At 37.6% G+C, this 22920-nt stretch overlaps 1 protein-coding gene across 5 annotated transcripts in view; it reads right to left on the bottom strand.

The window, feature by feature from the left end:
• Window positions 1–2106: 2106 nt before the first annotated feature.
• The window catches only part of lin52 (lin-52 DREAM MuvB core complex component), a 77912-nt gene continuing 57098 nt past the window's right edge, over window positions 2107–22920 (bottom strand). For 2 of the 5 annotated variants that reach the window (XM_020521524.2, XM_048599962.1), the window contains exon 6: window positions 10325–12315. In XM_020521524.2, coding sequence (XP_020377113.1) covers window positions 12260–12315 — 56 coding nt within the window. In that variant the 3' untranslated portion in view covers window positions 10325–12259. Of the gene's footprint in view, window positions 3059–10324; window positions 12316–12445; window positions 12583–22920 lie in introns of those variants that run through there. The other 3 variants (XM_048599960.1, XM_048599961.1, XM_048599964.1) reach the window with 3 other exon arrangements.

Raw genomic sequence — 22920 nt, 5'->3', positions numbered from 1 at the left:
TGGGGGGTGTGTGAGTGAGTGTGGGATGTGAATGAAAGGGTATGAAAGTGTGAGAGTCTGTGAATGCGAGGGTGTGAGTGTGTGCTGGGTTTGTATGTGGTGAGAATAAGGGTTCTTTGGACATGAGAAGAGGTTTAGAGTAGGACCCACTGTCATCACAATCTATTTTCCTTGTTCAGGGCAAGACAGACCATGGATGGGGAAGGAGGCACAATGAGTAGGAGTGGACAGGAGAAGAGGAAGATATTAATTTTAGGGCAATGATTTGGCAATCGGCTCTCTCAGTTAATTTGCACCTACCCACTCCTTCCTGTAGCAGACTGATCCTAATCCAGGAGAATTGTGAGGGCTATTCCTGAAAATTTCTCACTCTGCAACGTTATGTATATTTTCCTTTCTCTTGATGAGGAACATGGGTCTCCAGAGCCCCACTCCTCATTCTCCCAGATTTAAATTCGCCCTCCACCACCACCTTTACTAGCTCCTCCTTTCCACAAGTCATCCCGACTTGCTCCCAACTCTGCTGAAAATGCAGGGCCCACACTCACACCTTTTCACATTATCTATTTCTCCACCTCACTTCACCTGACAAAAATTGAGTGGGCAAAGTGACAAAATAAAAAGTATTGATAAAAACAGAAAATGCTGGAGAAATTCAGCAGCTCCAGCAGCAGAGAAACAGAGTTAAAGTTACAAGTCCAATATGACTCTTTCATTAGAACTGATCAATGCTAGAAAGGTATGGTTTCATGCTGTTCCTGAAGGTAGGGAGGAGGAATGAGTGGAACAGATGGTGAAGGTGTCCAGAGCAAAAGGCAAAAGGAGTACTAATGGTGGTAAAGGAGAGGTGTAGATGCAAGATAGGTGTTAATGATAGATGCGAATAATACAAAATAGATCAGTTCTGCTGAAAGCAAACCCATGCCATCAAATTATTGAGGTTTGGTGGGTGAGGGGTTGGAGAGAGAGAAAAGAGGTTTAATCAAATTGGAGGACAGTATCTATGTTCTGCAATTGTTTAACCCAGTGTTGAGGACTGTATAGTGTGTAAGCAGAAAATGATATGTTTGTCCTTTAGCTTGCATTGATTTTTGCTGGAACACTGCAGTAGGCCTTGGATGGAAATGTAAGTATGAGAATAAGATGGCATATTGAAATGGCAAGCAACTGGAAGGTCAGGGTGATTCTTACATACAGAGCTGAAGTAGTTTGCAAAACAGTCATCCTATCTGCATTTTGTCCTGCCAATATAGAAGAGACGACAAGTGCCTTTTTTGCATTGTTTTTCTCTCAGTAAAGCTGAGTTACTTTCTACTATGCAAAGCTCTATCATCTAGTATATTCACACCTTTTCCTAAGTTTTATATATAGGATGAAAATTGCCTGCAGATGTTCAGCTTGAAAGAACAATTAAGCCAAATACAGGAGTATACAAGTGAACTGTATTTCAGGCAACAGCTTTTGAGCCGTGAGAATAAAAGAAAGTGGATTGGTAACAATTGTATTGGAAAACGCACTCTCTCTCTGTCCCTGTTTCTTTCAACCTTTCAGAAGACGATACTTGATTAAAACCAAATTGGGAGAATATCCATTCATCAAGAATGCAAAGATATCTACAAATCTCACTAGTCTGAGGATACAAGTTATCAATTACACAATCATGGTCACAGGTTAAATACTAACATCTCAATGAAACTAAGGACTTTTAAAATTGGCCATTCTTGATAATACTTTTTGTACTAGAAACTCTCCCCTGCTTAAACATATTAACTATGTTTATGTGTGATTTGGTTGTCACATTTTATCACTTTTCTCCTAGTTAATAAGTAATAAAATTCCTCTTTCTTTCAGTTAAGGAAACCTTGCAATTGGTTCCTTACTTTGACTAGTATCACTTTTCAATAGAAGTTGGTATAGCTGTGGCTAAAAGAAAATTTAAATCTTGTTGTGGCCAACTGAGTGAGGAGTTAAAGAGAGTGGAATTCAATTTGCGTCGTGCTACTTGGTCACAGCAGAATTGGCGCATTGCCTGGTATGTTCCGAAAGACTAACGTAAGAATTAGAATGAGGAGAAAAACTGATTTATGAAAAAGGGACAAAACGGCATTAAAGCAGTAAAATATCTACATTTATTATTATTTTCATACGGCAGATTGAGATAACTTGAGAAAAATTAAGAGCACTGTCACTCAAAGAATTACAAGGGGTAACTAGGCACTTAGAGGTGATTTTCCACCTGAAAGACAGGAAAACCGAAACTCCAAAATGGGTGAAAAAACATCCAGAAGAGGAATTTGAATGTACCAAATTGGATTAGAACAAAAATTTCAATAGAACAAAAAAGAGAATTCCAAGAATGAGAATAAGACAGGAAATCTCACAATGTTTACTCCATTGTTCTTGAGGAGAATGCCACTGACAATGGGGCAGTAAAAAAATGGTTATTTAAGTGCATATGAATTAGCACTAAAGGCATACTAGCAAAAGTATCTTATAAGATGCCTGACATTCACACCTGGAATTTGAATGACTTAAACAGCTTGCTTTCGACCAGTGGGCCCCTTGCACGCAAAATTTAGGACAGTGACAAGGTGAGGTTCCCCAATTTGTTACTGTTCCAGGAACGATACCTAATACATTAAATGGATGCGGGATGAACTGACTTCGCAACAAGTTTAATTTAAAATCCTTTCCTTTGTGGATACATTTCTCTCGGGCCCAAACGAACTTTTGTTTTAAAATTTAAGTAAAATTTAAACAGATTTATTTTTGAATCAACAGAGTGAGTTCACGAATTAAGAAATAGCAACACAACACACATATGAATGTATTTAAAATTAGAGGTGAACCAAAAAACATAAAAGTTAAAACGAAAATATATACAGCTAAGACTATGAATTGTTTGAAAAATATGCATTGTTGAACACTGTGGCAGTTGCAGTCGAGGTCATTAGTAGCATTGACATTAGTAGTTGAGCAGTCAGTTTTATGAACCTTAGGTTTGCAGATCTTTGAGATTCTGTTGTTCTGATTCCTTTTGGTGGTGGTTCAGCTGCACCTAGGTTGAGAGAGAAAGACTTCTGTTCATGGAATCATCATCATAGCGTCATTACAATGCGGACGCAGGTCATTTGGCCGATTGAGTCCACACCTATCCTCTGAAGAGAATCCTGCCCTGAAACACTGCGTGACCCCCTCCCCACCCCTTACCCATGTGAAGCAACAGTGCTAACCACTATGCCACCGTACTGCTCCTCTTGTATAATGTTTTCTTTTTGTCCGGTTTCTAATGAGCTGACTCAGTGCCAGTGACACTTTACCTGCAATATGGGTTAAAAAGGGGATAGTTATTGAACTGTGACCTTAACAGCAAGATCATAATCAAACCCAGGTTGGTACATCCAAGAATATTCAGTCCCACTTGCACACTCCAGTAGAGTGGCTTTTTAAACCTAAATCCTTGTGGGCATTGCTGCTAGCAGAAGGTTGGCATCCACTTCTTAGCTTTGTGGTCGTAAGTCTTTTTTTTAAATTCATTGATGGGATGTGCGCATCGCTAGCCAGTGCCAGCATTTATTGCCCATCCATAATTTCCCAGAGGGCAGTTAAGAGTCAGCCACATTGCTGTGGGTCTAGAGTCACATGCAGGCCAGATCAGGTAAGGATGGCATACTTCCTTCCCTAAAGTAAACCAGATAGGGTTTTCCTGACAATCAGCAATGGATTCATTGTCATTATTAGACTCTTCCATATTATTATTGAATTCAAATTTGATTTGTCTCTTCCCTTCTTTGAAGTTTCCTTCGCATTGATAGATGTAATATTCTGTGGGCATCACTCTCCAGACAACAACAAATTTACATCTGCAGCCACTTTTTGTTGGAGCAGCCCTTTTTAACAAACACCTTTTGGAATTACAAGTTTAAAATGTCCACAGTACTTTGGGGTTCTAAGTTGTGGTCATGGCCCTTACCTTGCACACCAAATGAAATAAAATTCATTCTCATTTCATTACAAAGGGTGAAAATAAATTAAATATATAAAACAAACACTTGCACATTCACTTCCTAAGTCTTGGTCAGTTTCACCTTTCAAGTTCTGACCAGGGTTCTTTAATTTCTGGACAGGGTGTCTGAAAGAAAGTAGAAGTGTTCCTGACTTTTGAAAGAAAGGATCGGTCGGGAGACAGGTGGGGAACTGGCCCATGTGCTTCTATTGTAGGAAACCAGGCATCAGTATTTATACTTCACTCAACCCCCTCATCCACTTTATTTCATGTATCAATATAACCTTAAACTTCTTTATCCCACATGTACTTAACTTATATCCCCTTAAATGCACCAATGCTATTTAACTTAGCTACTTTGTATTGTACTAAGTTATATTTTCTGAGTAAATAAGTCTTATCCTCAGAGTTTAAAAGGCTTCTCTTGAGTTTCCTATTTGATTTATAAGTGACCACCTTATCTTTATTCCTTCATATGAAGCAAAGTTCTGCAAGTGCTGAATACCCAATGAACGATCATTGACCTGAAATGATAACTCTGTTTTTCTCCCCATGGATACTGCCATATTTGCTGAGTAATTACAATATTTTCTGTTTTCATTTGTATTTATGATCCCTAGTGTTGGATACTTCCGCAAATGGAAACAACTTCCTTACACGTAATATATCAAACTTTCCCATAATCTTAAAGACTTCCAACACTACTCAATGGTCTTTTCTTTTCTACAGAAAGCAGCCTCAACCTTTTAAATCTTTCCTCTCATTTCTAGTAACAACCTTGTGGAAAAAAATTATGTCTTCTCCAATGCCTGCTTGTAATATCAGGCCAGTAATTTAAGCATGGTTTAAGGTTCTATATAATTTTTACAATTCCATGATTACTGTGATTTATAATTCAATCCTCCTAAAATAGGAGTTCATTGCATGTGATGTATAGAAGTAGTGATGAGATGCAAATCAAATGGAAGTCTTTCTTTCCATCATTGCAGATATTAGGAAAAACATTCACCTACAAAGTTTGTACAGGCCAGAGGATACTGTAGACAACTATTAAGTTTTATAAGGGATTCCATCAGAATACAGCAAAGATTAGTTGTTTGATCAAGTCATCATGATAAATCATCAAACCTTCCACCTACTAATCCTTTGTACTAAGTAAGATCTACTCTTGGGAGAACAGCAAATCCAGAGCAAATTTATTTCCACCATAAAACACAGCATTAGCCTCAGTAAGTAATTGGAAGGCTGACTGCTTAGCTGAAAAACCACATTGACTACAAAGCTCTATGTGAAGCATTACATTATTAAAATAAAATAAAACTGAAGTACTTATTAAAGCAGCATCTGTTGACTGCAGCCTCATCCACAGAATACTAAGGCAACCTGTAAGGTTTGTAAACTGATAGGAAAACAGAGTAAACTCTCAACATACCTTTGGGGTTGGAAGCCTGGTAAAAGAAAGAACAAGCCACAGGCTTCATGTCTGGGAACTGATGCCAGCCTGATATGATGAAACCTTCCTCCCTCTGCTGGCTGTGAGGGACCTGTGTGATATGGGTTCAGACAATCTCATTCCAGTTCCTAATGCGTGTGCGTCCGCAAAAAAACGTGTTTAATTCAGAACTTATTGACAATCCCATTTGGTGGCAAAGTATGGTTCGAGACAGAAGAGGAAATTATGTCATCCTATTGTCGTAGGGGCATTCTGTTCAGACTGGGGCTGAGGCACACTGCCATCATGTTTTAATTTCCCTAAGTGTATTCCATACTGATTAAAACCATATCATCAGCACAGCTACTTTACAACTACCTTAACCATTTGTGACGATGCTGTCACTTTAAGGTTATTTTGTCATTTTAATTTGAAGAAAGGTGTAAGGCAGACATACAGAGCTGTCTCTAAGAAAGTAAACAATTTGTGAGGCCTTGGGGTTTTTTAAAAGTTGAAACAAGGGAAGCAGCCTGGGTGTGGCCAGATCTCACAGACCAAGCTTTCCAGTTTTTCTTTATTTTTTAGGTTTACCCAGAAGCCTTTGGGGATTCAAAAGAGTTGGAAGCTTCAGTGAATATTTCCCAGCTGCTACTTACTCTGAATTTCCTCTTGATTTTTTTTTCCTCCTGGATTGGAGAACCGCAGGTGTGAATTTGTGTCTGAATTTGACTTTTTGCCAAGGTGTGTGTTTATGGAATGTTACACACTGGAACAATTAACTAGTAATAGGTACTATACCTATTATTTGGTTAAGTTTTCTAATAGTAAAGTTATGCTAAATTCCGCTTTCTTTTGTTTGTATTTTAACTATAGTGTTAAAATAAATTGTGTTTTGCTTAACGTTGAATAATCTGACCAGTCACATTGCATCTGGAACATGGCACTTCACATCAAGCTTAAAAATAATGAAAAGTTAGGATCTAAGCTACCTTCTTAAAATATATTGAGGGGGGTCTGGTCTGGTCGATAACACGTTATTCAGACTTTGGTTTCCTTTCTTTCTATATCCAGAAGTGCTCTTACACACAATTGAATGGTTTTGTTCCATCACCAAATCACTCGTTAATTTTTTCTATCTATTAACCATCACCAGTAAATCACCCATATTTTCCAATTAATTAATTTACATGCAAAGCCCTTTAACAGCAATGTAAATCACCAAAGGTGAGGCAGAGGTAGGGAGAGAGGGCAGACTTTGGGTTCAAATATCATCTGTACATGGCGTGACTGGTAATTGTAACACCAATTGGTGACATCCTCCAGTTAGACAGGCAGAGAGAGAAAACATTGGCACTTCAACACAACCTTGATAACAATTGTAATTAAACTGTGGAATGGTCCTTTCATACAAACATAGAATAACGTATCACAGGAAGTCATTCACCCATATGTCTCTGCCAGCTCTTTGAAAGTGCACTCCAACAAGTCCTGCTTTCCTTCTCTCTGTCCATAGCACTGTAAACATTGTCCTTTCGAGAATTCATCTGACTTCCTTTAGAATCTGCTTCCACCAAGACGTTCCAAATAATGCCAAGTCACTGCATAAATTAGAACTTTCCTTCATCACCTAAGGTTCTTTTGCCAATTGCATTAACTTTTCTTGTATTACAATACAATGAGCAGGATTAAAAGACCTAAAGCTGGAAAACAAATGTAGGGATCAAAATAATCTCACTAACAGTTCAAATGATTTGCATAGAACCATATGTTACAATACTATGGCTTTAAGGGGTGTATTTGCCCTGATATCTTTAATGAAGAAAGGTTGAAACAGAGGTGCCAAGCAGTTTGCTCCAATGCCAATAAAGTATACAACGTGTGAAGCTTTGGAATTTTTTCTAAATTGGAACAATAGTTTGAATGGGTGGGATCAAACTCCCACAGAACCAGCATTTTTAGTTTTAGTTTCTCAGCAGCAGTTGCTGCTGGTGTACTGAAGCTGGATGTAGAAGCTGTTTTTTCTCTCTGCATGTTACAGCTAAAAACTGGGGAGATCTCTCCCTGCTGCTAGAATTGCATGTGAGACCATCTATTTTAGTGAATTTGCCTTTGTTAAGGGTGTGTTTATGGGACATTGCTATATTGGAACAGTTACTGTTTAGCAGTTAAATAATCTATTGTTCTGTTAAGATTTCCAGTAGAGTTGTTATTCTAATTTCTTCTTTCTTTTGTTGTGTTTTTACAATAAGTGAAAGAATAAAGTGTGCTTTACTTCAAGACTGGTAGTTTGACCAATCAAATTGCGTCTGGAACGCAATGCCTGGCACTTGCCTTTAAACTAAAATGGTTAGGGTCTAGGCTATCTTCTTTATATATTTTGATGGGGTTTGGTCTGGTCCATTACATACAGAAAAGCTATAGTACAGAAAGGAGCCATTCAGCTCATTGTGTCTGTGAGATATCCACCCATTCTAACCCACAGTCCATAGTCTTGTAGGATACAATGCTTCAGGCGCAAATCCAAGTTTGTTTTAAATTAGTGGAAGGCTTCTGCCTCAACCACCAAACCTGCCAGCAAATTCCAGGCACTCTTCTTTCTCTGGATGAAAAGGTTTTTCCTTGTGCCCCCCACCCCGCTCAACCTCATCTTATACCAATCATTTTAAATCTATATTCCCTGGTAACCGGCTTGTCCACTGGGGGAATGTCTGCCCTATCCATTGTATCCAAGCCCCTCATTATTCTATACACTTCAATTAAGTCACCTTCAGCCTCCTCTAAAGAAAATGACTAATCTTTCCTCATAGCTGCAATTTTCAAGCCCTGACAACGCTCTTCTGTGTACTCTCTGTGATGCAATTATGTCCTTTCTGTAATATGGAGACCATATCCGGATACAAAGCTCCAGCTGTGGCCTAAGTAGAGTCTTGTACAGTTGCAGCATTACATCCCTGCTTCTGCATTCAGCGTCACCCCAATGAAGGAAAGCATTCCATGTGCCTTCTTCACGTTCACTTACCTACTTATTGGGACATTCAGAGACCTGTGGACGTGCACTTTAAGATCTCTCACTTCCTCTCAAAATCCTCCCACTTGTGTATTCCCTTGCTTTACTTGAATTCCTCAAATACATAGCCTGGCAAATCTCCAGATTGAATTTTATTTGCCACTTTTTTCTTCTCCCCCCCAGCCAAACAATACATGTCAATTTTTATTGCTGGGTCAAACAAATGCTTTCATCAGCACCTATAATGTAACACTGCCAAATAGCTGAAAACACTCAATTTAAACTTGTTAACATTAATTTATTTTCATGAATATAGAGGAGGTGCAAAACTGATCAAACCACATGAAACAGTAGGCAACCTCTCTTTTTTGTGTCCAAAAATTGTGGCTTCAATCTCCATTCTGCATATAGACTGGCTGCGTAGCAAGGTAGTACTCTGGTAGATGTCTGTCAATCTACCATTGATCATACTTGGAACCTTTGCTCAACAATTAATACCTGGATTAGATCCCCAGACTGGTGGGAGAGTTGAGTGGATAACAATGTTAACTACGAACGGCATGATTTCTTTCTTATGTTCATGGTCTCTTATTTGTTGCTTCTTAATCCATTCAGTCTCAAAGCAGCAGCAATATTCATCTTGCCTGGATGGCAGAAATCACATGCGAACAATGCAGTTGTCACTGATTTCCTTTCATGACATGAAGAACATGGCAGAGGACAGCAATCTGAATGGTAGCGCTTTACTCACCAGACATTACACTGATGCTTCAGTGTAGTGTACCATTACACCTATTCCTGTATTATAGATTTAAGTGTCAGGAAACTTATTGTAAAAACTACTGGCCCAGATTATGTTGGAAAAATAAATAAGTTCATGGTACATTAATCATACATTAAGGAAATCCAGCAATTTGGGATGATGAGAAATTAGAATTCTCTGCAAATTACTGGATGATTAGACCGCCCTGATATTAGTCTCCCAATTACTAAAAAAGTGCAAACTTGGTGCGAGACTCTCTGCTGAAATTAATTTTGGGTCCTGAAATTGTTGGACTTACACTGTTAATACAAACTAATCCCACCAAAACGATTAAAGATTTAAGGATGATAATTCAAGTAATGGTCTGATTTATACCCCAACATGGTATTCAACCTTAGAGACCCAGAAAGGGATCAATAAAGCTGTGAAATCTCATTCTAAGAGACAGAAAATCTTCCTTGAGGATTTTGAAAATAGTTTAACATATTTTTGAGCCAGTCTTCGCTCTCACACTTCTGTCCATTGTTTCATGTAACATGAAGGTAGGAAACTTATCAAACTTGGCCCCTTTTATCATCTGGGATCCTACAAAAGCAAAACTACTGTTCTTGATCATGAAATTTTCCTTTCTGTCTCTTTCCTCTCTCTGCTTCTAAATTGACTCTAATTCACCCTATTTGTTTTCGAACAATGTATTTCACTAGCAAAGACACAGGACGTTGTGCAGGATATTCATGAGATTCTTAATGCAATGTTAACTTTGTCATTAGAAATTCGGCCTCCAGAAATTTGTGTTGGAAATAGAGGGCAATGTGAAGAGTGAGGAGAAAATCCAAGTTTGAGTTGCTTTCTGCAAGATGTGTTGATCCAGCAATTTTTAACCATTATAGTTGTAAATTAAGTTAGAAATTTCAGATCAAACACTGCTCCAACAATATCCTTTTCCAATACCTTTCACTCACTCTTTGCTAGTTTCTCTGCATTCTCATACAAGTTTTCCCAGATATTGGCAACCCTTAATAGTTTGCATGCGTCACCACAGTAAAGTCTTAAGAAATAAAAAAGATGTGTCTGACGCATATATTCCTGAGGATTGTGGTCAAATGATCTTAAGACTTTTTTAAAATAATGAATATTTATTAATTCAAAAATAAAATATATAATAGAAACATTTCACTCTTGTGCACAAGACTGCTTGTGAAACTAGATCAGATTTCAAATTCCAAAAACATCTGGAAAACAAAGCTTGAACCTAATAGTTGGAACAATGTTGAAGGGTGGAAGCAGGTGCCTTGAATGATTCCTACATCTACAACAAAATGTCAGACCCCTTTACAAGCAATCACTTAAGGCCTAAGCTCCTCATATATAAGGCTGTGGACCACTATATAGGTCAATGTTTCCAGTGATTTTATCCAATATTGCTCTGTGACTTTATCCCAGACCTCAGTCCTAAATTCAGACTTCAGCTTAGCTTTGTGCATCAGTTACCAAGGCTGAAACTTTAAAGGATAGTCTCCATTTTACTGGAATGCTGCACTGAGCAAACCCAAATAATGTGGTGATGTTATTGGGCTGAACAGAACTGTATGCATCAACACCTGAAATATGATATGGAAAGTTGGGTTTGCTTTGTGTCCCCGACAGCCGTGGTATTCACTTGGTTCTGTGATATTGTGATCAAGTACAACAACTTACTTACTTTCATGTTCTCCACTTAAAGTTTAAAATTTTGAATCAAAATTTGGTTTAAAAGTATTTTGTTTTCTTAATACCACCCCTCTCCCAAAATTCAATAATCCACTTATGCAGTTTGCAGCCCACCTGAATTATACCTCTGCAGGTCACACAGAGTACAGCCTTGTCAGCTAGGAAGGAGACATGTGGTGTCGGGGAAGAAGGACAAATAAAATCAAAAGAAATCTTTCTCCAAGTTACTAACTGAATATATCTTAATGTTCTCTTCTGATGCATAAAGGGAAATAAATCAGAGAGACATTAGAAATTATTTCCTTGCAACACAAGCCTGAGCCATTCATCTAATCAAGCCTGCTTGATGCACATCAATACATACTCTTAGCTATGATTATAATTTCAAATCTTTCAGATCTCTCTTCTCAATCAAAATTATTTCTGTTTGGCATGACACCTTTTTAAATTGCTTTATAATTAAGTTAGCTTTGTTTTTGCTTTGGAGCAAAATATCAAAGATTTATCTTGTTTGTTAATCACAGTTCCATAACATTTTAGATGGAAAAAGTAATTTAATGCCAGCACCAGATTTCTTTTTGCACACTCCAGTCTCAACCTGTTGATCTATTACCCCTTAGGGTACCACTGCAATGCACAACCATTTCAACATAGTTATTATATGCTCTATCACTAAATATATGATAAAACATAGGCAGTAATGTGTTAAAAGGCAAAAACACAGCAAAGCCTTGAGATGGTCTCTCAAACTGTAAGAGAGAATTTTGGACAATCAAACATGTTCAATTTTGTGTTATTCTGTCTAATACAAACAAGTGGGGTTTGTGGAAAGCCATTTTACTCTACTTCTAGGCAATTTTGTTTGCAATGCTCCTATCTTCAGACGTATTATTATTTGATATCCAAACGTGGACATGTACTGAATCAGAAGTCTTGAACTAAAGTGCTATTGTTGTGAGTAACCTCAACTGCAACATCAAAATTTACTTCATTGCATGTTAAAAGGGAATAACAGATTGTAAACATATTATAAGAAATACATCTAGATGAGTTCACCAAAATATAACAATATTGTTATTTCACGTACGTGAGGCAAACTAAACTCTGTCTTTCTACACCAACCAAGTATCAACTATGGTCTCTACTTCCATTTAAAAGCAATTTGCCTTATAGGCTAAAAGGTAAGTCGTCCTCAAAGTATGATCTTATATTGCTCTATTATATAGGCAGTTTGAACAGACAATATGTGAAGAATAAGTCAAAGGAGGTATCTGTAGACAGTAATTGTCTCTAAAGAAGTGCTGGGTCTTCTCGCAGAAGCAAGTGGTTGGAATTTTACAGCTATTTCTTGGGCCGTTCCAAAATGTTTAAAAATTTTCCTCTGGTCATTTCTCGTGCTGAAAAATAAAAATTTGAAAGAACATTAGTATTTATGGAATAATTTTTTAAATTGTTTCTATCATTCCCACTTCCCCTTGAAGAGGATATGGTTTTATGGTAGTTATAATTTAGAACTCATACCTGGACTCTCAAAGCATTGAACCATTGTACACTAAACACTCCAAGTTCTGAAGGATGTGTGAATTCCAGATGAATTATCATGAGGAAGCTGACTTCATCCTCCTGTTACAGGCACATCTGGCAGAAGTAACAACTGCAGAGTCCTTGCAAAGAAAAAAATCTTAAACTGAGGATACCCATCATTGAATACTGTGGGGACTACTGCACTGCTAAATGTGATATGCTAAAGACAAATCTGGCAGCCTAGTCCTTCACTGCTTGGGTATGAAGAAAGTGTCCTTGGCTGACCTGTAATTAGCTATTTCCTACCATAAGGTCAGGGAAAATTACCATCACAACCCCAAGAAGTCAGACTACTTCTGATCATGAATGAGTCTCCTAACATCAACATTTTGAACGTCACCACTGACCAGAAGCTTAATCGGACCAGCAATACCAAAAATATGAAGGTACAAGAATACAGCAGAGGCTGCGTAGTCTACAGTGACTGGATTATTTCCTGATTTCTCCAAGCTTTTCCATCACCTAAGAAATTTATGTCCGAACTGATATGCAATACTGACCGTTCACCTGGAAAGATACACCCACAACAGCGCTCAAAAAGTCTCATATGATCCAGGATTAGGCAACTAACTTGTTCATTGTCCCTGCCATTACATCCAATATTGACACCATTTAACTCTAACGCATTGTGGTTGCAGTACGCAGTATTGTTCAATGCATCAACTCAACAAGGTTACTTTGACAGCACTGCCCCAACCTAGTCCACCAAGAAGAATAAGTGTAGCAATGTTCTCAAAGATAAATACCTGCAAATATCTATTTTCAAGTCATTTGGAGCTATTTTACTGATTTCCTTGTGTTCAATTTTATTTATCACTTGAAGATAAGACAAAACAATAAAACTAAAAACATTCACAACAGGGCAGAGGGAACTTCAATCGATTTCCAACTAAACCGTCCCTACACACAAGAGTACTCCTAGTCAGCACCATCTGTAAAATAATGACAAGGTGTTCCATTTCCTAACACTGACATTCCACATCTTCATAAAGCTATAAACCTAACTAAATGTGTTTTCTGTAAAGGGAAATGTTAACTCACCAAACTGAAGTTATAATAAAATTAGTGATTTTATTGCAGACTTAATATTTCTATGATTCAGGCGTTGTTTCAGGTTCCTGTATAACAATCTGAAATTAGGGATTATTGACAGGCAGCTTTCAAGTACCTAGCGCTGAGATGAAAAGGTCAGCTTGTTTTTCAATCAGCTGTCAAGTTTTAGTCAATAACCAGACTCCTGCCACTGGCACCTGCCAACAAACATGGAGGGGACAGTGTTGTATCTATCAATAACTGACAACACCAATTACATTGTTGTGGAGTTTCTTCAATGTGCAGGACAGCTTCAGCTCTAAGGTGGCCTTTGTAACCACCAAATCTCTCAGCAGTCTGACACTCTTAAGGCACCAATTTTAAAAAAATAACAGGTAAATGGGATCAAGATTGAAACATGCCCAGTGGTTTTGCAGAATATAATAAACAATGGTCGGTGAAATTTAAGCAACCTATTGTCATTAACTGAACCTCAAGAATGTGCTTTATCATAAGTGCATTTTCAATACTCTCTCGTGCAATAAATTTTCAACATAGCGTACAATCATCATCCAGACTTGGAAATATATCTCCATTCCTTCAGTGTCACTAGGTCAAAATCCTGGAATTACTTCCTTAAAAGTATTGTGGGTCTACTGCAGCAAGTAGACTGCAGTGATTCAAGAGGGCAGCTCATCACCATCTTCTCAAGGGCATCTAATGGTAGTCAATAAATGCTGGCCCAGCCAGCAACACCCACATCTCATGAATTAAGTTAAAACATTTACAGTTGTTATGGTATTAGACTTGCAGTACACAATATGACACTTTCTGATTTGTTACAAAAATGACCACAAACCCTGTTAGATCTTTATAAAGTCTCACCTGGCTCACTTCTTTCCTCCCTACTGAGGCCAAACTGCACATGACTCCAATCCCACATTACTTGATTGAATTCTAATGCCTCAGAAGCATCATAGCCATTCCAAACTAATGATCATTACATACTCAAAGATTCAAGATGGCAACCTGCCACTGAATTCTAACGGAAACTAGGGATGGGCAACAAATGTTAGCTTTGCCAGTATCACCCATTAAAAGGGATGAGAAAGGTACATGAAATTATAACTTATAGTTGTGATCAATTAGAACAGCAGTCAGCCATTTATTGCACACAAAAAGTTTCCTGTCTCTAAAAAGCAACAAGGGCAACAGTAATATGAATGTAATTTTAACACGTGGTTAATCATCTCATGTAGCCCTGGGCTTCCTATTCTTTTTCCTTTTGTGACTCCATTTACAGGCTTGCAAGTTGCCATGCTTCAGACCGTGAGTTGTGGGTAGGGTAAAGGGATTGAGATTTGTGAGTGGTGATCATGTGGGGTGCAGGAGAGGCTCTTAACTCTGTTTTTCTCTCAACAAATGCTATCAGACCTGTAATGATTCTTCAGCACTCTTTTTTTTGTTGCAGATTTCCAGTATCCACAATGTTTTATTATATAATTTAGTCTATCAACTTCAGATTATTAACTTTGATCCTATTATAAGTGTTAAACGGCAAGTGCTGGTGATGATTTTGCTTTATCTATTTTCACTTTCTCTGGAGCAATTTTTGTGTTTTTTTACTTGTCCTATTATCATCGCTTCTTGCCTTGGACTATCATTCCTTTCATCAATTAATTCGTTCTGCTTTCCAACCTCTCAGGCCTTCTATTTTGTTCTCCCATGACCCATTTCCCTGTTTCTGTACTTGCTTAAAATCTGTTACATCTAACCTTTCCCAGCTCTCATGAGCAATCATCAACTCGAAACATTAACTCTTTTTCATGTCTCACAGATGCTGTCAAACTCCTACTTAAAATCAAGACCTTCAGGAAGAGAAAGAAATGAACAAATGTTTAAAAACAAAAAGCAGAAAATACTTAACCATTACTTAAAAATATATTAAATATCATAGCAGTGGAAGTCATTAACATTACCTTCACCACATGCATCCATTAAAATGCAATAGTAACATTTAATGATCAGTATGCTCATCCAATTTTTCAAACAGTATTATGCACTCTTCGAGTTTTCCAATAACAAAATTTGTATATATTAAATCAGAATTGGTAGAAAGATAAATAGGATTAATTCTGCAGTAACCTAAATTGATTTTATCATCTGAATCCTGAGATTAGGTTGCAACCTTAAGCTAACTTCCATTAACTGCTTGGTATTTGCTTTTAATAATATAGATGGCCTCATTTTGTATGTTGGCTTTGATTCCATTTTAAAGTCTACTGTAGTCTTTTTGCTCACTGGTGACTGTATAGATTATGTTCCCACAAAAATTAGATATCTTCCATCACCAAAAGGGTGACAAGTGTTTCATGTGGATTGAGTTTTCAATCAGTATATGAATACAATTCAGTATACAAGACTATGAGGTGTTCTAAAGAAGAGTCTTTGGACTCAAAACATTAACTTTTGCTCTCGCAACAGATGCTGGGGGTAAGATATTTTTGATGAACCTTTTCAGAAACTTTATGATACACCTCTGGAACAGGTAGTCCTTGAACCCAGATCGTCTAGCCCAGAGGTAGTGACACTTTAATGAGGAGTGAAAAATGACTGAAACTGTGAGGACCTGACTTTGCCTGAAATTAAAATGTTTAAGTCGGTAAGTACATGATTAGTACTTGGAGAACTGCCTGAAATAGTCAACATGTTTAATAGCATTTAAATTGTCCCTTTTTAATGACCACCTTTGGTAATCCAAACAGTTGCCCTACTATACCAAGCCATACTTGTTAAGAATACATGACGAAAGCGGTGGACCAGTATTTAAAACATACAATGTTCAACTTATATCATGCATGATTCTATCTTCTTTACATGGTTGTTATATTGAAACTTATCTGATCATTGGTTAGCATTAAGTAACCTTTCACCTGGTCTGAAATAGAGTTCTCCAGTTATACATTAAAAAAACTTAATCAATCTATTCAGCCATGTTATGATGCATCTTCAGGCAGATGGATCTTGAAACCAGACCTTCTAGTGGTACGGAAACTACCGATGGACCACAGAAGCCCTGTTTCCAATGTAATCTAAACCAGCTTGACCTCTGCCAAACTGTATACCTAGCAGATTAGAGGGAGTTTTGGAAAGAGGACTTGAATTATCTAAGGACATTCATGAAATCCACAAGAACAATTAATAAAAAAAATTTTAAAATGCTCGAAATATTCAATAGCTCAGGCAACATCTGTGGGAATGAAAAAAGCAGAGTTAATGTTACAGGACGGTAGCCTTTCATTAGAATGTGAAATTCACAAATTTGGTTGCACTACTTATTTCAAAAAGTTGTCACTGCAAAGGCTCAATCATCACAATCACACATCCATTCTAAATGCAATACAATAATGAATTTTTTGGAAGTAGTCATAGCCTACTGAATGTAAGGGAAATTTTGAAGGGGGAGAAAAAGATGGAAAGAGATGAGGGGGAAATACGTACATCAGAGAGGAGAGGAAGGTAGGAAATCAGAGGGAAAAGAGAAATCAGTCATGTAGTTTAGGAGAGAAAGAAGAAAAAGAAAAAGAGACAGAGAGAGTAGAATGAAAAGTATGACTATTTTGGCTTCTGCTACACACAATGTCTGTTGCTAGCTAATCAAGATAAACAGTGTCTCCATTTCAGAGAAGGCCTAAAATTTCACACTATTTCTAATATATAATTTCAACTGTAATACACTGCACAATGCTATCAATAACTACAATCTTATAAACTGGTGTAACTTACAAAATGTTTGCCAAACTAAAAATGTAATGGACAATTATTTAAATTTGATACAAATCATACACAAGATTCTATGCCACTAATTTTGTTTTGGAAGCAATTCACAAGTATATTTTCCTCATACACCACCTGCTGTTTTCAAATTATACAGCACACAAACCAGATGTTTATTATCCAATATTTAAGTGTGCTGTCTTTTATTTTATATAATTTTACTCTTACTTCAAGCTAATGTTTTCATATTAATAGCGCTAGGATACACCTCCATTTTCCAGCAACTATTTTTGTCTTACTTTCAAATTAACATCTGAACAGCTTTTAAAAGGACAAAGACATTGGGACTGGTGAATGTGTTAAAAAATAAGATATTTAATTATGATTTAGCTGAGAGGAGCTAAATTGACTAATAGCAATCTAAAAGGCATTATGAATACTTCACCTTGGGGTGTATATCACTGGGTTAAACATGATGCTAATTGGAAATGGGCTGATTAATAACTCTCTATCCTGTCTATTCAAATAACACTTAACAAAATAATCAGTGGCGGCTGGCCACCAATTTCCCTAAAAGGAATTAAGCTATCAGAATTAACTGATAAGAAACAAATGAAGATGACCTGTAATTATTAAGCTGGTGAAGTAATTATCATATTACAGAAATTATTCTTGATGAAAATCTTGTAAAACTGCATTGCTGTTTCCAGGAGGCAGGTTCTCCCAATTTCAGGTCTGTCATATGTTTATAACCAGAAACACTTTAGCTTATCCTCTTCTTTATTACCAGTTGATACTCCCCAAACCACCCCACCACCTCCCAATATTTTTGGGGTATTTGTTAAATGTGCAACTTTAATGCAGATGTTAATTGTTAATCAAATTTAAATTTCTATTTTTATTTTGCAATTTATATACGTAAGGCATGTCTGACAGTATTTGGTGGGTTAAAAGAACATTGAGTACATAAAGGGTCAGCCGGTGCATAGTTTCTTTTTCATTAGATGACCATGATGTAGGTGGTCTGGTTTCCAACAAGGATTGATTTTATGGGCATATTGAATGCTTTTCTTAAAAGAAAAACAATTTACACTTAATAGCACTGTCTACGTGACAAACATTCCAAGGAGCTTTATAGGATTTCAGGGGACATAGAGCACAGAGAAGACACTGCAGATGTGTTCAATTTTGAAGTGGTGACCTTTTGAATCCAAAGGCACTTCAGAAGAATGTTTCACAATGGACATGTGTGGCAACTGAATCCACTAGGCACCAACAGTGATCAGGAAGGAAGAAAACACATAAGAGGCATGAGTTGGATAATAGGGTTATAATGGGGATAATAGAGAAGATCACTGAGAATGGAGAGAGTGAAGCTTGTTTGTATACAAGGCAAGGATGGTGAAGTTGATTCACACGAGATATGGATTTATTGATTGTTATTTGATTTGATTTATTATTGTCACATGTACTGAGATACAGTGAAAACTATTGTTTTGTGTGCTAATCAGACAAATCATACCTTCCAAAAGTACATCAGGGTATTAGAACAGAAAGCAGAATACAGTGTACAGCTACAGAGAAAGTGCAGAGAAAGATCAACTCTAACATATGAAAGGTCCACTCATAAGTCTGATAACAGCAGGGAAGAAGCTGTTCTTGAATCTGCTGGCACATGTTTTCAAACTTCTGTATCTTCTGCCCAACGGAAGGGGGTGGAAGATAGTATTTCTTGTGGCATTGCGTCTGTTGTGTTTGTCTGCATCCTATAAGCTAAGCTTGTGCCATCAACAACACCTAGTTATATAGCTCAGATGAATTAATTGATTTGATATGTTAATTCTGATTCGCCTTCCACAGATGCAACCAAATCTTTTTTATGGAATGTGGATATTGCTGGCAAGGACAGCATTTGTTACCTAACCCTTAAGCCTTTGAACTGTGGTTTGCCAGGCTATTTCAGAATGCAGTTAACATATTTTTTAATGAAATAACTGACACACATACACACACATTTCTAAGTTCAGATACCCTCAATATAAACTGTGAGGTTACAGCTAACGTGCTTCCAGCAGTCATGCACAAAGCTGAAACATTCTAATCAGGTAGTTACAACCCTGCTTAGTGAATCTTGGATCTCAGTCTCAGAGTTAAACTTAATAATCGATCATGTTCATTACAGTAGGATCCACTACATTTTCCACACGTAGCAGTTTCTGAACTTAATGCAGTCCTAAATTTGACATTCCATATTAATTTGCTGGAACTTCATTATCTCAGTGATTTGAAGTTTTCTTCAATATTATTTAGCTTGATTTTATGACAGGTTTAAAACTGTTCCCTATCTTTTGCAGCTTCTCTCTCCCACCTACCCCCCTGCAAGTTCCCTCTTCCTCAAACCTCTTTTGCAACCTCCTTCTCCCTACACGCCACCTGTAGCCCCTGCCTTTGCAGCCTGCCTCCCTTTCTTCACACATTTACTAACTCTATCTCATGTTATTGCCCAGTAAGTACTGACCACGACCACACCCCCAACCCCCAACCCCCACCCCATATACCTAGCCTACTTGGTTCACAACACCAGAAGAATACATAAGAAGTATGGGAGTTCAAGAATGCAAGGTCATAAGGTATGGAACAGGGGTCTGTTGTGTTGAGCCAAATTGGTACAAATGGTATAACTAAATACCTCTACGACTCTAAACTCAATACCAGGCCAGGCCAAGGGCCAAAAGGGAGCTGAAAAATTAAGCAGTTAAGGGTTAAAGCTTTACTAATAGCAAAGTTAGTAAGAACCACAGACATGCACAGAACAGATAAGAAATTTGACATACAGACAGTTACAGCGAGTAGTGTAGAAGCCACATTGCCGGCAGGATAATGTCAGCTTTGGGTAAATACAATGTTTGTAAAAGACTAACAGAAAAATAGCAGACACCTCGATAAAGAATTGTAGGAACTGTAATACAAATGTTGTAATGTTTTCTGTACATTTTGGATTCATCTCTAAATTTACTCCATTTACAAATGGGTCAGATCTCAAGTAACGACAAGACAGAGTACAAGAAAGAGCTGTTTTGGTAACCAGTACAGGCACGATGGTTAGAATGGCCTCCTTCCGTGCTGTAAATTCTATGAACTCCCAGGTGCACTGCTCTTGCAGCCACAGTATTTAAATGTCTGACCCAGTTCAATTTCTGGTCAATGGTAACCCAAAGAATATTGATTGTGGGGATTTAGCAATGGTAATCCCATTAAGTGTCAAAGGGAGAAAATTATTATGTTACATTTTTCCTCAGTGTTAGCTACATCCCTAGGTCAGATAGTGCGGAGGTTTCCTTTGTTATCTTTGGAACTTTCATAAAAATTCTCCACAATTTTCTCTTAAGTAATTAGATAAGTGGAATATAATTCACGGAAGAGCAAACAGCATATAGGCTGTGGAAGAAACAAGCCTGAAAGGCCTAATAACTGTATTTGATCTTTCTTTTTCTGTATGATGTAAAATAATAAGAGAAGAAATATAATTCAAAGTCTGTAGATTTCAAGTATTGTAATATGTCAACATTGTACAATTATGACATTTTTTCATCAGCCCCAGCCACCATTCATGGCAGCACCTCCAATGAGCACCAGGTTACAATTTCACATCCATTTTCTAATAGATAGAGAGGAAGAAACTGCATTCCCAAGAGATCCATTCACAAACAGCCCTTTTGTATTAGGCCATTTTGCATTTGCAATTTAAGCTGCACAAGTAATTTTTTTTTACCTAATATAAAAGTAAAATGATTTTGGAGCATACAGGATTATTCAGAAATGTAATTGCATGCCAATCTCATTTTCTTTTGCTAAGACCTTAAGGGATAACTCCACCCACATTATAATCAGAGAGATGTTGAAATGCCATTTACTATTAGCAATGGCTGGTGACCAGTTATGCAAAGCTGCGGTTTCATCGATGACTTGTCTCTAGTAAGATTTTCTTAAAACTCTAAATAACAAAGATTTCTACTTTTAAAAAAACTAAAGGTAGGATTGCAATTCTTTTTTGTTCATGTGATATGGGTGTAGGCCAAAATTTATTGTCTATCTCTAATTCCCTGGAGAAGGTTCTAGTGAGCTTGCATTCTTGAACTGCTGCCGTCTTTGGTATTTAGGGATACTTGGTTTTGACCCAATGATGTGAAGGAACAATGATCCAGTACCAACTCAGGAATTGTGTGGCTTGAAAGGGGAACTTCAAGGTGGTGATGTTCCCATACATCTATTGCCTCTTCTTTCCGGGGTGGTAGAGGTCACAGGTTTGGAAAGTGCTGTCAGAGGAGTCTTGTTGAGGTAACAGAGTGCATCTTGCACATGGTACACACGGCTACCACTCTGCATTGGTGTTGAAGGAATTGGATGTTAAACGTGGTCAAATCAGTGGCAATCGAGCAGACTGCTTTGTCCTGAATGGACATTAAGTTTTTTTTGAGCGTTGTTGGAGCTGCACTTATCCAGGAAAGCTGCTAGTATTCCAGCACACTCCGGACTTGTGCCATGTAGATGGTACACAGGCATTGAGGAGGCAGGAGACAGGCTGCTTGCCACAAAATTCCTAGTCTGTGGTCTGCTCTTGTAGCCACAGCATTTATATGGCTGGTCCATTTCAGCTTCTGGTCAATGGAAATTTTCAGGATGTTGTGACTGGGTGATTCAGCAATAGTAATGTCATTCAACATCCAGGGGAGATGGTTAGTTTCTGCCTTGTTGGAGATGATCATTGCCTAGGACTTGCGTGGCACAAATTTACTTGTCACCTATCAGCTGAAGCCTGAATATTGTTCAGGTTTTGCTACTATGGTCGTGTTCTGCTCCAGTATCTGAGATGCTGCGCGGTCCTGGACACTGTGCAATCATAAGCAAACCATCCTGAGTCTGACCTCATGATAGAAGGAAGGTAATAAATGAAGCACTTGAAAATTGCCGGACCTAGGATACTACCCTGAAGAACTTCTGCAGGGATATCTTGTGTCTGAGATAATTGATGTCAAACAACCATAACCATTTTCCTTTTTGATGGGGGTATAGCTCCAATCAGAAGACAGCTTACATTTGCAACGCTTTTCATTTAGTAACAGTAAACTAAACTTGCACCATCATATTTCCCTAAATAAAGAATCCATGATGAATATTGTTTTCATGAGGTAAGAAGGTTGTGATCTGACAGATTTACTAAATTGGGCCTATGAATTCTGGAGTTTAGCAGAATAAGGGGTGATCTATTTGAAGTATAAAATATTCACATGGGCTTGGTAAGGTAGGCACTAAGAGGTTGTTTCCTTAGGTTAGGGAATATGACAGGCAAACATTTAGGACTGATGTGAGGAGAAATTTCTCCACTGAGAGGGTTGTGAATGTTTGCAATGTTCTATCCAGAAAGTCATTACTGAATATATTAAAGGTTCGGATAGATAGATTTGTGAGCTCACGTAGTATCAAGGAATGGGGAGCTCCTGACAAGGGGACTCCTTCTATTTCTCATCTACATACTGCCATTCGATGATATCATCTGAAAACACAGTATTAATTTTCATATGTGCACTGACAACACTCATCTCTACTTT

This window comes from Rhincodon typus, chromosome 8 (genome assembly GCF_021869965.1).
Source record: "Rhincodon typus isolate 14 chromosome 8, sRhiTyp1.1, whole genome shotgun sequence".
In the NCBI taxonomy this organism is placed as follows: domain Eukaryota; kingdom Metazoa; phylum Chordata; class Chondrichthyes; order Orectolobiformes; family Rhincodontidae; genus Rhincodon; species Rhincodon typus.
The sequence above is the reverse complement of the archived record's forward strand: the minus strand, read 5'-3'. Positions and strand labels throughout refer to the sequence as shown.